At 41.0% G+C, this 13,519-nt stretch overlaps 1 protein-coding gene across 4 annotated transcripts in view; it reads left to right on the top strand.

Moving 5' to 3' along the window:
* The window catches only part of fam49al (family with sequence similarity 49 member A, like), a 31,145-nt gene extending 17,964 nt beyond the window's left edge, over positions 1-13,181 (top strand). For 2 of the 4 annotated variants that reach the window (XM_031287137.2, XM_031287138.2), the window contains 10 exons: positions 1,921-2,000; positions 5,334-5,455; positions 7,131-7,236; positions 9,581-9,717; positions 9,818-9,895; positions 10,142-10,258; positions 10,888-10,967; positions 11,307-11,433; positions 12,532-12,602; positions 12,737-13,181. In XM_031287137.2, coding sequence (XP_031142997.1) covers positions 1,928-2,000; positions 5,334-5,455; positions 7,131-7,236; positions 9,581-9,717; positions 9,818-9,895; positions 10,142-10,258; positions 10,888-10,967; positions 11,307-11,433; positions 12,532-12,602; positions 12,737-12,800 — 975 coding nt within the window. In that variant the 5' untranslated portion in view covers positions 1,921-1,927 and the 3' untranslated portion in view covers positions 12,801-13,181. Of the gene's footprint in view, positions 1-465; positions 546-1,920; positions 2,001-5,333; positions 5,456-7,130; positions 7,237-9,580; positions 9,718-9,817; positions 9,896-10,141; positions 10,259-10,887; positions 10,968-11,306; positions 11,434-12,531; positions 12,603-12,736 lie in introns of all 4 variants that reach the window. The other 2 variants (XM_035993169.1, XM_031287140.2) reach the window with 2 other exon arrangements.
* The last annotated feature ends 338 nt before the right edge of the window (positions 13,182-13,519 follow it).

The raw sequence follows: 13,519 nt of genomic DNA, 5'->3' as shown, positions 1-13,519 counted from the left end.
TATGAAGTATAAAGAGCTTGTCATAAAGTATCCATAAACTGCTGTACTTGAAGAGCATTAGGAGAAAGTAGGCCGTACATAGCAGGCTTTTATTAGGTTACTATAGTAATGTAAATGGATTAAAACCACTGCTCAGCTCTCATGACTACCGATGAGTGAGCTAAACGGTACACTACTGGATCTCAGACCCCCTCTAATCGAATACAGCAAATACTGTGTGGGATGCAAACTGTGATCAGTGTCATTTATGAGTGCAATATCTGACTTGTCTCTGGACGTATATTGCTTAGACAGAATGATGGATAACAAAAGATTGGAGGGATAATTAGAAAAATGCAGATGGGTAAAAAAAATAAATAATTAAACATTCACAACCTGCTGTGTTCTCCATGTGCATGTTGTGTATTTTCATGCGGTTGCCAGGTTCTGCATACTGTATGCATTGTGTTGTTTCCTCCCGTCCAGGTCGCCAGCCATGGGGAACCTCATTAAGGTCCTTGGCAAGGATTTAGAGAACTGTCCACATTTTTTCCTGGACTTTGAAAGTAAGTGAGCGCCGGGGTGTGTGCACGTGTTTGTGTGCTTGAAAATGTGAGTGCACATGTGTGCAGCAGAGGTGTTCAGTGGGAGGATGCTGGGTGGGGTCATGGGAGGTATATCTGGATGTGAGCTGCAGCGTTGTTGATGGTGTGATGGAGTGTTGTTGTGGGTGTGGTTTGTCATTATCAGACGCTCTCTAGTCCCACTCTCAGTGCTTTCAGATGCTGAAAGCGGTTCTATCCAATGATGGTATAACTATATGGTATAAATAAAATAATGCAAAGGTAATTACAGTGCGGCAAACAGGCATTAGTATTAGATTTTTTAGAGAAGAGTTCATTTATTCTGTTACCTCTTAAACAACACTGTCCTCAAATAAAAAAAATAAAAAAACTGATTTATATATATTCTGACTTTTATACAGTATATCCGGCTTTGACTCCTCCTATCAATATCATTCAACAAAATCTCCCAAGATTAGAAAACATAGAGGATGAATATAACTAATTTGAAACCAATAAATGACCTCAAAAGTAAAACCTGCAATAAAACTATACAAGAGTGCTCCATTTAATTTGAATTGTATCTACTTTTATGTCACAGAAACCCAACTCTTTCACACTTTCGCTGTTCAAGTTGTGCTCTTGTGTAGTTTTAGGTTTTACTTTTGAGGTAATTTGTTTGGTTTTAAATTATTGTTATTCTCTCTCAATTTTTTTTTTCTGTACTTGATTCTTTTTTTTTTTGCTCAGTCCATACTGAAGCACATATAATCCCATATAATTTATGGTTTTTGACAGAAAATTAAATACATTAGTATTTAGCTCTTCTTTTTTTGTACACAGAAATTTCAATTACGGTATTTTCATTCACTCTTAATTATTATTTTTCTATTTTGTTTGATTCTTGGGATAATTTGCTAAATTCCCATTGAAACAAACATATAATCCCATATATTTTAAGATTTGTCCCATAAATTTAGGAATGAATTCTTATATTTATCATTTTTTCACATTGTATTCTGCAAATCTAAAGTTTTTTTAAAACTCCTCTCCTCTATGTCCCATTCACACACATTCTCTGTAACATTTGACCTTTAAGCCTAAGGATTGCCATCATCACCAAATTGATCAACTTTTTTCTATTTAAAGCAGAATTAAATAATACCAAGAGTGGGATTAAAGAAGCTCTGTGTCCATGTTGCCATGCGTCACCCAGGACATACTTCCACCATACCATTCCAACAACCCCCTCTCATCCAGCCCCAACCCCGACACCTTCACCTCTCACACACACACACATAAACACACACGTACACGCGCACAACCCCGACACCCGTCCCCTCATCACCCACAGACTTCTCCCCTCTCTCTGTTCCAGGGGGCTCATGGGAAACCTCCTGAAAGTGCTGGCTTGCGCCGAACTTGAGCATGGCCCAATAGTTTTCCTTGACTTTGAACGTGAGACCATCCGCTTCTTATTTTTTTGAGTTATCCCTTTCTCTTTGTTGCCTTTGCTTTTTTTTTCCTCATTCCATTGATCTTAGCTGACCATTGTGTCATCTTTACATCCTTATTTATCTCTTTCTCCCTCCTCAGCTCTTCTCCAGCTCACCCTCTTGTTTAGCTTTTGAGTTCTGCTCCAGGGACTGGCATTTGAAAGGCATTTGCATTCTTTCTTATTCACACGCGCAACATCTTATTAGATGCAGACAAATGCACAATGGCATGGTGACGGTGTAGCAAAATGGCAAAAATGCTTTGATCTCAGCTCCTAGATACAAAAAACTGAGAGAAATAAACAGTGAATGCCAGTCCTGTGTGGGTTTCTGTTCTGTTACTCAGGGATGATTATAGTTCATAAGAAAAAGTCTATAGTCATTCCTCTACCTCCTCATCTCCTGATGCCTTATTGTGTGACTTATCGTATGTCTGACTTATCTGTGTGTGTGTGTGTGTGTGTGTGTGTGTGTGTGTGTGTGTGTGTGTGTGTGCGCATTGCACAAAAAAAATGTGTGTGTCAGAGAGTGAGACTGAAAAAGTGAAACTGAAAGAAAAAGAGAAAGATCAAGAAAGAGGTTGGTAAATAAAACCACCTCTATCCACCCTTTTCTTTTCTTTTCTCAGTGAATTTTAAACCTTGCAGTGTGGAAATGTCCATCTCAACAAGTCCTTTAATTTTAGTACTCAGTGTTAAAATCTTCTGTAGTTGTAACAAATAAAACATTTTGCCAGAATGGTTAACATAAGTCCATGCTAGCAGCTTTGTGAGGCTGTTGTTGAGCTAAATGCTAACAGCATGCTAGCATGCTCACAATAACAAAGCTAAGCAGATATACTGTATGTTTACCATCTTCGTTTAACATGTTAGCATATTTGCTAACTAGCACTAAACACACACTGCTATCATGGCTAACACTCCAAACTAAATACTATATGTTTTACTACATACTACAAGTAATCCAAGTAATCCAATCAAGTCATCTTTGTCAAAAGTAATTCCTACTGAAGATTTTAAGACTTTAAGATTATGAGACTAAATGAATTGTCAAGATGGAGATGTTTTGCAGTGCACCCCAACGTGTTCTGCCCCTCCTCAACCACTTTCCCCTCTGTAACAGCTGGCTTCCTCCTCCTCTTCCTTTACTGACTGTATGTTAGAGTGGGAGTGGGAGAGCTCACTGCTGGCAAGAGACGTCAGCTGTCAAACAGGCTGAATTTCCCCTTCATTTATTATGTGATTCACTTTACTTCAAAAGCAAGTGGAATGAGTCAGACCCCAGCATGGCAGCTTTAGACACTTCCCCCCTCCCCAGCCGCCCTGTGCCATCTGTGAGCTCTCCTTCTTAACCCAGAGACACAGCCACCTCTGTCACACAGCTCAAAGTTTGGTTTAAACTCTATACTGAGCTATCATTAAACGATTTATGGCTGAATGCTAATTATTATACCACGTTAAAACCCTTTGAAGGATTAGGAGCAAATCCGATGACAAAAATGTGGATAATTTCTGATTCAAAGTTTCCATCTTATATTGAAAACATGATGCTTGGATTTATTGAATTATCTCTTCTTTTTTGCTTTTCTTTTTTAACTTTTGAAGCTACAGACAGGAGTTGGGTAGCTTACCTTAGCATAAAGACTGGAAACAAGGGAAAACAGCTAGCCTGGCTCTGCTCAAATGCAACAAAATCCACCTAGCCTATCAGCATCTCTAAAGCTAACTATACACGTTATATATCATTTTTTTAATCCGTACACAAACCAAAGTGTAAAAAAAAGCAGTCACTGCTCACTTTAAGTAATAAGTAATAGTAATAAGCCCCATTAAAACCTTTCAGGCACCACAAGTGACAAAATATTTTTTTGGACAGAGCCAGGCTAGCTGTTTCCCCCTGCTTCTAGTCCTTATGCTATGCTAAATTCAAATTTAATGTACAGATATGAGTGGTATAGATTTTCTCATCAGATTCTGCAAGAAAGTGAACTATTCGTTTCATGCTATGAGCATATGCTGTTTATTTAATTATTACTGTACCTAGTAAACAAGATATGTTTTTTACCAGAGAAATGCAGGAGCACATCACTAAAATAGCAGTGCTTGCTGTGCTTATTACAGCAGCCGGTGTGCACGTAGCAAATATTCCATGATTACTATTTCTCTGCAGGGAGGCAATGCCTAAGGGTGCAAAAATAATCAGTGGTGCTACCACATGTAGAGAGCTTCCCACTCTCACTTTATACCTGAGTCACACACTGAGACGCATAGTTAGAAGAAAAAAAACACAATGATGACTCAAGAGGACACATCCTAAATTGTGTTTCTCTAACACTTAATCCCTCCTGTATGCATGCAGCCCGCCACATGGGCAACCAAAGCAGAACTGTGACTGGGATGTGCCCGGTGGCAAAAACACTGAGTTTACAGTATGCACGCTGCTCGGTGTGTATGAGTAAAACAGAGAAAGAGAAAGAGTGAGCATGCCCAGAGGTTGTCCTCCCTGCTGCTTGTTTGTTTTAACATTTCTCACAATTAAACCTCAAGGGCAAAAAAATATCTCTAGCCATCTATAGACATGGAGAGAGTGAGAATAAGATGGATAAGACATATAACATTAATCTGATGGGACAATTACACCTACCGGTATCCAGGCCTGTATAAATCTCCATTGAATAAACAGTCGAGACGATTTAGGAGTCAGACACATTGTTCAAGTGATGCTATCCAGGCCTTTTTACTGTGGCTGGAAACCATCAAAATGTTAAACTACCAGTTGTTACATCCTCATCCAAATAGTTCCCTGAGGTGAAACTGACTTGTCATCTTCTGGTCCTTGTTGGTGACCACACACTGTAATCAAACTTCACTGTGTGACAGAGCGTGGCTTCCAGGTCTCTTGTTATAATTCTATGGTGGGTAAATTAGATCATTCATTTACAGGCCAGATTCTGAACATAGATGGCTACAATGTCCACGAGCACTATGAAATGTAGTAATTTCCACTTGTAGGGACATTTTTCTCTAATTGCAGTCAAGTTTAGCGAGTACTTAGTTAATTCAGATTTTTATCTGGCCTTCTAGGATATCATATTTTCCGCTCTTCCTTCATCACTAACCTCCTTCTCTCCTCAAATCTTCAAATTTTCTTCCCCCTCCACCCTCCCCGCCATCTCTCTTTTCTTGTTTTCTGCTACCTCCCCTTAATATTTTTCAACATACCTGCCATCTAACTTTCACTTCCCACTCCCTCTCTTCCTCTCCTTCCCTCTGTACTTTCCTCCCTCCCCTCCCAGATGCCCAGCCCACGGAGGCAGAGACAGCAGTGTGGAACCAGGTCAGCGCTGTGCTGGAGGAGGCTCATGGGATCCTAGCCGAGCTGCAGTCCTATAACGGCGCGGGCCAGGAGATACGAGAAGTGAGCACGGAGCAGTCAATAAGTGCTAAACTGTTGGGCCAGGACCCAGTATGTGATTCACATGGCCTGCTAGGGTGAAAACCTGGACCTGTAGCATTCCATGCAGTATGAACTAAATATAGGCAGAGACAGAAATATGTGAAGGTATTTTTCAAACAAACATTTAATGCATTATGTGTTTTTTTTGGCAATGCTCTGGTAGAGGTATCAATATCACCTGTTAGAAAGTTGGTATTCTGGTCTTGATGAACACCAGCTTTACTGTGCTCAGGTTCAGCGACACATTACTGCAAACCAGTTCCCTCTGCAGTAAACCACTTGCTGCTGATTGCTCAGCTGTTGGCATAGTACTGAAATCAATATATATATATATATATATATATATATATATATGTGTGTGTATTTCTTTTTAACATGTGCACCTGCTGAGGATTCCTGAAGTCAGTGTCTAACCTTAGCTGCCGTGAGGCCACTACTGACATATAGAGATTTTTTATGGTTATTTAATCCCACCAGGGAGAACAGTTCAGAATATGGCAAGAGCATACGTGAATCCATCTGTTTTAAAGGATGTGATTATCACAGGAGCATTAAAGGATAATTTTGGCATAATTCTGTATTTTTCTTATTGTCAACAAATCCCATGAAAAGGCCAAAACCAACAATGAATTGATCCCACTAAGCCTAAAATACAGTGGCTTAATCCTCTGTGCCATCGACCTCCATTATTGTTCAAAGAACTGTTAAAAATGTATTAATGAGTCACACCATTGCACTAGGTGACATGTTCCTTCATTAGGATTAACATGGGCACTGCAGTGAGTGAATACACTCTCCTGCCACTAGCAAATGTGTAATAATCCATGGCTGAAAATAGTCCCCCACAAATGCTCTATTTACTCCTGTTGGAGTAGCATTTGCTAAAACTGTAAGTGAGCCTTTTTTCAACAGTGAAACTATATATCTGTGACCCTTTTTAATTTATATCTTCAATAGACAGGAATTGGGCTTGGTGCCACAGAAATGATAGAAAGTTGGAAATTATTTCAAATTATAATTTGTTGGCAATAAGAAAAATTTAGAATAAGGGCCTGTGTCGTTTTTCTCTGGCAGAAAAGCGCTGGCAGGGCGCTGGGGTTCCCAGCACTTTGAAGCACTGCCCGTGGGTTTCGTTTCTATGACAAAGACATTAATGTTAGCTAGGTCGCTAACTTAACGGTATGTTAACAGGGGGTTGACTAAAGCACAACACTCACCAGCAACACTCAGTGTCCAGCCAATCTGCTCCCACTAATGGGCTGTCTTTTGTGGACACAAAAGTGTTGTGTCGTGTTGTAGGCCACTGTACAGTACAGTATATGCCCTTATTTGGTTAACTATTTCAAAAAATGTATTACAATAACCAAACAATACTGTGATATGTATTTTGTTGACATTATGTGCCCTGTCAATAAAATGAAATTAGGTTTTGCTTGTAAATTACATTTGATACAGAGTCTTTGATACCTCAATTTTTGCTGAACTGAAATCACTATAACATGGAAGTACTATTAAAGTTGAAAGTGAACATGTTTTACTAAAGTGAAATATGATTTTGAGGAAGAGAGGATAGAAGAGATGGTGAGTCATTTTGAAGAGTAACATCTGTGCTTCTGCCTGCGTTTGTTGCCCACAGGCCATCCAGAACCCAGGCGACCTCGCTCTGCAGGAGAAGGCCTGGAATGCAGTCTGCCCCCTGGTAGCCAAACTGAAGCGCTTCTACGAGTTTTCCCTCCGACTGGGTGAGCATGGCTATTATGTACTGTACAATCAGAGTAATTTCAGGTGCTGTAACACACTCTCTGGTGGCCATAATGGACGTCTAACAAGAGCTGAAATTATAGCTGCCAGTAGCTGTAACCTAAATCTAAATTTAGAAAGAGCATTTGCCAGTCAGTCAAAGAAGCAAGGCCTTGACTATGGCTATCAAAGGGAATCACCATAGTGGGTGAAAGTCTTGTATGGGTATAAAATCAGAGGAAGGGAGGTCTGGTAAAGCTGTTGAGTCTTAATGTAGTCTCTGGTTTGCACATTTTGTGACAAAAATATGTGTGGAATGTTTCGGAGTGTTATTTTGCGTTTGTAGTGCATAAAAGTGCCCAGGATTGCTGACACTGGTAACACTAGCTGTCACTTTGTCTTTTTGACAGCTATGTGACATTTACAGGATGTGAGACATGTGACATGTATTCTATGTGACAGACTGTTACTGTAATACATTGTGACCATGACAGGGAGACTCTTTTCATTACAACCAACGGGGAGAAGCTCATCTTGTACTGTGAGTGCTGTTTCACAGCTCCACTACATAATGGCTTGCACCACCATCATGATTTTACATGCAATTTCAGTCCGGCAGCATTCCTTAACACTAACACACACTATGATGTCCTCCCAGCTATCTCTGCAGCATCCTGACCTAGCAGCCAGGCAGCCGTTGCTACGGAAACAGTGCTACACGGTCCTCCAGCACAAAGAGAGACAGAGAGAGTAGAGAGAGAGAGATAGAGAGAAGTATGAGTAGAGGAATAGAATTGGGCTGCCGCCTCTGCTCTGCCTTCCAATAATACTTCGATCTCATGAACATCGTGTTCTTAGCTTACCATAGAAGGAGGGCTGACTAATAATTAATGATAATGTATCGGCGCTAATGTATCTATGAGATAACAGAAACAACAGATATCTTGTTGGCATCGCCTTCCTGCTCTCCAGGGATCAAATCTAAGTGACTCGGAGAGTACAAACTAGAAGATCTTTCCTGTTTATGCCCCTAGGCACCACCTTTCTTTTTAGGTATTTATTTGACCAAAGGAGACAACAAGAGTGTTAGAGGTCCCATATACAGTACACAAACAGCTGCAGTGTCTCTCTGTCCAATCTGTCTGTTTATACCCTCAGGAGTCCGTGCTCAGGATAGGGACCGTGCGCTCTGTCTTAACAGCAGGAGGGGGAGTGGGGTTTCTGCCCAGGCCCTTTAGATGAAACACTTCATTGCTGTATTTATAGAAGGCCCTTATGCATTTTTAATGCACAGGAAGGGATGGGGCCTCAGGGGACTTTGCTTCTGAGGCATTACTAGTACACAGAGCCTCTGAGGTCCAGCTCCGGTGGTGTCTGATTTGTTAGAGGCAGCAAAGCAGTGAAAAGGCTTAGGTTCAAAAGCATATGGGACACAAGGGGATACGTATGGTCACTGATACAGTGTCCACAAGGATGCTTAGGCTGTATGATCGGCCGCAGCACGATTACTATGGAGTGCCACATTCACTATGTGTTCATTTAGTTTGTCTTGTAGAGTGAAATTTATTGGTAATGCATGTGGTCATAGAGGTTAAAAAGAGAGCTGCTGAACTGCAGAATCTCTGCAGCCCCCTCCTCATCTGTGCCTGAGGCTACGTTAGCTGCTACTGTCGACTAAACTAAAAAAAAGATGAACTCTCTGGTTCCACGGCATCCTTTTTTTTTTAAACTGTCCATCATGAATTCAACAATTCTAGGAGTGCAATGCTAAATCTGTGCAGTACTCTTTAAGAGATTACCAAAGTCATTATGTCATCTATACCAAATTCCATGTCTATCCATGAACTTGTAGTGGTTGAGATATTTCAGTCTGGACCAAAGTGGTTAATAAAGTTTACCACTTTTAATAAAGTTAATCAGCCATGCTTAAAACTCCACATTTAGAGTTTAACATTATGTTGTTCCTAGGCTTCAGTGATTGGAATGTTAAATCTCAGCTGTAAGGGCCCTGTTTTAAGGACCTGAACCCTGTTCTCACAGGGGAACCAAAGGTCTGTTATAGTGCCTGAGGTCAGATCCCACTGTGCTGGGTCCATTTCTAAAAGCCCAACGAGTATCCACTGATATCCAGCAAGGAGGTGACAGAACTTGAGTGAAGTGATTTCATCTGTTTGAACCAATTTAATTCCTGCTGCTGCGGCATTTTGTTTTTAAATCTGGTGACATGATAGAAAATTCCGATCCAGAGTTAAATTAGAGACAATCACAGCAGTCTGTACATTAGTAGCACGACATGCAGATTCCAGTTTGTGCAGATACATTTCTGACATCTAAGTGTGTTTGCAGAGAATGCCTTGCGCAGCCTGCTGGAGGCGCTGACGAGCCCACCCTACGCTCCCATGCAGCACCTGGAGAGAGAGCAGGCCCTGGCCAAACAGTTCGCTGAGATCCTTCATTTTACACTCAGCTTTGATGAACTAAAGGTGAAGAGCATCATTTTTGCTCTAATTACAGCCATCATAGACTGACCTTTACTGTACTGGAAAATCAATATCATAAATCACCTCTTCTCTGACTATGCAGATGACAAATCCAGCCATACAGAATGACTTCAGCTACTACAGGAGGACTATAAGTAGGAACAGGCTGAACAACCAGCAGGTGAGGCCCTGGAGGCACAATCTGTCTCTGGCTGTTTATGTTGCATGGCTTCTTTAATCATTAACAACTGAAGTGAAGCTGTTCCTTTCCTCCTAACAGCACAAAGAGATGTACGAGCAATATGCCATTTCCCATTCGAGTTATAAAAATTAGAGCCACTGTCATTTTATCGACTGGATGACACAATTGTTGGACTGAGTGCGATTGATGATTAATGCTGCATATCCGTTTTGTATTGGCACACAGCTGGAAGCGGAGAACGAGGTCAACAACGAGATGGCCAATCGGATGTCCCTGTTCTACGCTGAAGCAACACCAATGCTGAAGACTCTGAGTAACGCCACCACCAAGTTTGTTTCAGAGGTAGATTTCCAATTGTTCCGAGAACAAATCCATATAGAAGTCTACTGTATCGAGACTTTGGTTAACACAAAGAGTGGGCACTTTCACAACTGAGCTCGAGTCCAGATTTAACCCTCATGTGGTTAGGATTGTTGTCATTGAAAGCATCGAGCAAAAGTCTCATGAAATTGATTTAGAAGGCATCAAAAAAAAGAATGAAGATTAGCAAGTTAGTTCTCCCTCAGAGGATGGCTTGGCAACCTGAAGTCAGCGGTGGAGAAAGTATTCGGATGATTTACTAATGTACAAGTAGCAACGTCCACGGTGTTTTTCTTGGTCTCGTTTTGTTATGCACGGGTGACTCTTAAATAACTGATGAAGATAATAAATTACAACCAAATCACCATATAACTATGTAAAATTATTGCCTTGCCTTCCTTATACTCTTCTCATGTACTTTGTCTCCACCTTGTGGTAGAACATTTTGTTCAGTCAGTACATAAACTATAGAGGACAGTGTCAGGGCATTTGCTAGTGAAAGGAAGGGATAAATAACCTCAGTGTTTCATTTCCTAACATTCTGGATGTTATTTTTAGGCAAAGAGGCCTTTTTTTCCTGCTCTGATTTCTCTCTTTCTTCCGTCCTTCAGAATAAGACCTTGCCCATAGAGGACACCACAGACTGTCTGAGCACCATGGCCTGTGTGTGCCGTGTGATGCTGGAGACACCGTGAGTACTTTCCACACTTTCCCTTCCCTTCTATCCATTCACCTCCTTCCTTGCTCGTCCTTCTCTCCAAAGGTCAGAAGCATAGATCTTTAATTAACAAGCCCTTTCAAAGCGAGCACAGTTTTTGAACCACTAATTCAATAGAATGAATCAAGCTAATTCATAGAGTAAACCATTTATAAAGTCCTTCACGCTACATTTAAAATGTTTAATCTTTGATTAAATAACAGCACCAATATTCTGACCCTGACTCTATATGTCATGTCCTGTTCTCTGGTCTAATTTAATGTTTTTTTGTTTTTGTTAAACTCCTCTCCTCCATGACTGTCTCTGTCCCAGGGAGTACCGCTGTCGGTTCACCAACACAGACACCATGCTGTTCTGCATGAGGGTGATGGTGGGAGTCATCATTCTCTATGACCACGTTCACCCTGTCGGGGCTTTTGCCAAGACCTCCAAAATCGACGTGAGTACACACAAATCATTAGTGTTTAAAACAGATACGCATCTCTGTGATTTCTGCCTGGCAACCCTGTTAAACACTCCCTTTGGAATGTCTATTTACTGACATTAGACACAGTACAACATTTTTTAGCCCAAATTGGCTAGAAAACTGTATGCTTCTGTACCCGATGATGTACTTTTCCTTTTGAAATCGAGTGTTTAGAGTGTTGCAAGTGCTTGGGAGGTAGAGTACACACAAATAGGCACTTCTTTCTGGCAATACAATACTGATGTGGGGGGGGGTTGAGTGAATACATACATTTTTAATTCAACGCTTCAATGTTGTTTTGTTCCAATAACAAAACACCTATTAAAAATCAGCATAAAAAGCTGGCAATGAGAATAAATCTAAAAACAGCACAGTCACTTTCAGCGTTGATATTGATCCAGTGGTCTAACCCAGTGGGGTGAAATCCCCCAAGGCAAATCTGACGGGGGAAGATGATTCAAGAAAGAGAAAGAGTGTTTCTGTTTTCTCTTTGTGCGTTTTCTCATGAAATGCTGAATACATTTTCCTTTTTTAAGCTGTAAAAATCCGTTTATCTGTGTTTTAAGCCCTCAACGTCTTCTTCCAAGTAGCGCTGCCTGGAAGGCACTAGGATTAGGCAATGTTTGTGGTTATGGTTAGGGTTAGGTGCCTTGAAGTCAACGGTCACAGCGCTGCCTTGAAGTCGATTAGGCAATGGTTAGGGTTAGGGTTAGGGTTAGGTGCCTTGAAGTCAACGGTCACAGCGCTGCCTGGAAGGAGACGTTGGGGGTTTAAAACACCATCGAGCTAAAAATCCTTTAAGTTAAACAGCCTGAAGAGCAAAAATCCCGCTTTGCTTTAACTCTTCACAACTCACGTCACCTGTGAAGACAAGTAAGAAGCCATAAGGGAACCACGGGGTCTAACCTTATAGAGACATGTTTGCTCATGTATGATACTTTACACACTTTTATAAAGGTACGTATGTTTTGAGTCAGTGCTTGGCTGCTGTAGCAGCAGCAGCAGGAGATGAGGTGATTCTGAGGCTGCTGACCTTTCTCTAACACCCTGTGTTGTCTTTGTGCCGGCCAGATGAAGGGCTGCATCAAGGTGCTGAAAGAGCAACCGTCCAACAGTGTGGAGGGACTTCTGAACGCACTGAGGTGTGTATGAATGTCTGTGTGTGTGTGTGTGTGTGTGTGTGTGTGTGTGTGTGTATAGAGATAGAGAAAGAGCTATGCCGAGACATGGACTTCTAAGAGCATTCTGATTTCAACATCTCTCTCACCTTCTTCAGGTATACGACACGGCATCTAAACGATGACAGCACCTCCAAACAAATCAGGGCCCTCCTGCAATGAGAAGGTGGAGAGAGGGAGGAAAGGAGTGCACTTGAAGGAGGAGAAAAAAGAAGACGAGGAAGAAACAAACGCCAGTGGCTGATAAAAACCTGTTTGTTTACAACGAACAAAGAAAAGCTCCAGGTTTTAAGGGAAACCTGATGATAATAAGAAGAGGAAAATAATTATATATATTGTCAGCTGTTCATCATTCTGTCTCTCATTTTGTAAAGTAAAAAAAGAGAAAGAAAAAAAAAAGAAGCCAGAAAAGAAAATATAGATATATATTAAAACAAAAGTGAAACACAAGCAGCAGATGAAAAATAAGTAGGATTAAAGAGGAAGCTATATTGCAAAATTATCGAAGCAAACTGAAAGTGTACAAAAAAAAAGGGTTCATGTTCCAGCAGTAGTCTGACAAGTATTTTTGCACACAAACAACACCATCTACTTTACCCTGAGATCTGATCCCGAACTGATTCCCACAGACTTTTACTGTGCCCCTCACACACTTTGTTTAACCGTAGGAGGTTTTAAGCTTTTGAGGTTGCAGATGTAGTGGCGTGGCTGTCTCCTTCAGCTGCACTGATCTCCACCTGCAGGCCATTTATGAAGCAATGTGATGGATGCCCTCCGGAGATTTGCTTCTACTTGTGGTGTTTGTTTTTATGCATCGATGCAGCTGAAGGAATAGAGGCAATGGGACGAGTAGTCTTTTTAGGATCCATATTTCGCCCTAA

Source organism: Sander lucioperca, chromosome 16, assembly GCF_008315115.2.
Source record: "Sander lucioperca isolate FBNREF2018 chromosome 16, SLUC_FBN_1.2, whole genome shotgun sequence".
Lineage (NCBI taxonomy): Eukaryota > Metazoa > Chordata > Actinopteri > Perciformes > Percidae > Sander > Sander lucioperca.
Note: the sequence above shows the minus strand (reverse complement) of the source record. Positions and strands in the feature narration are given on the sequence as shown.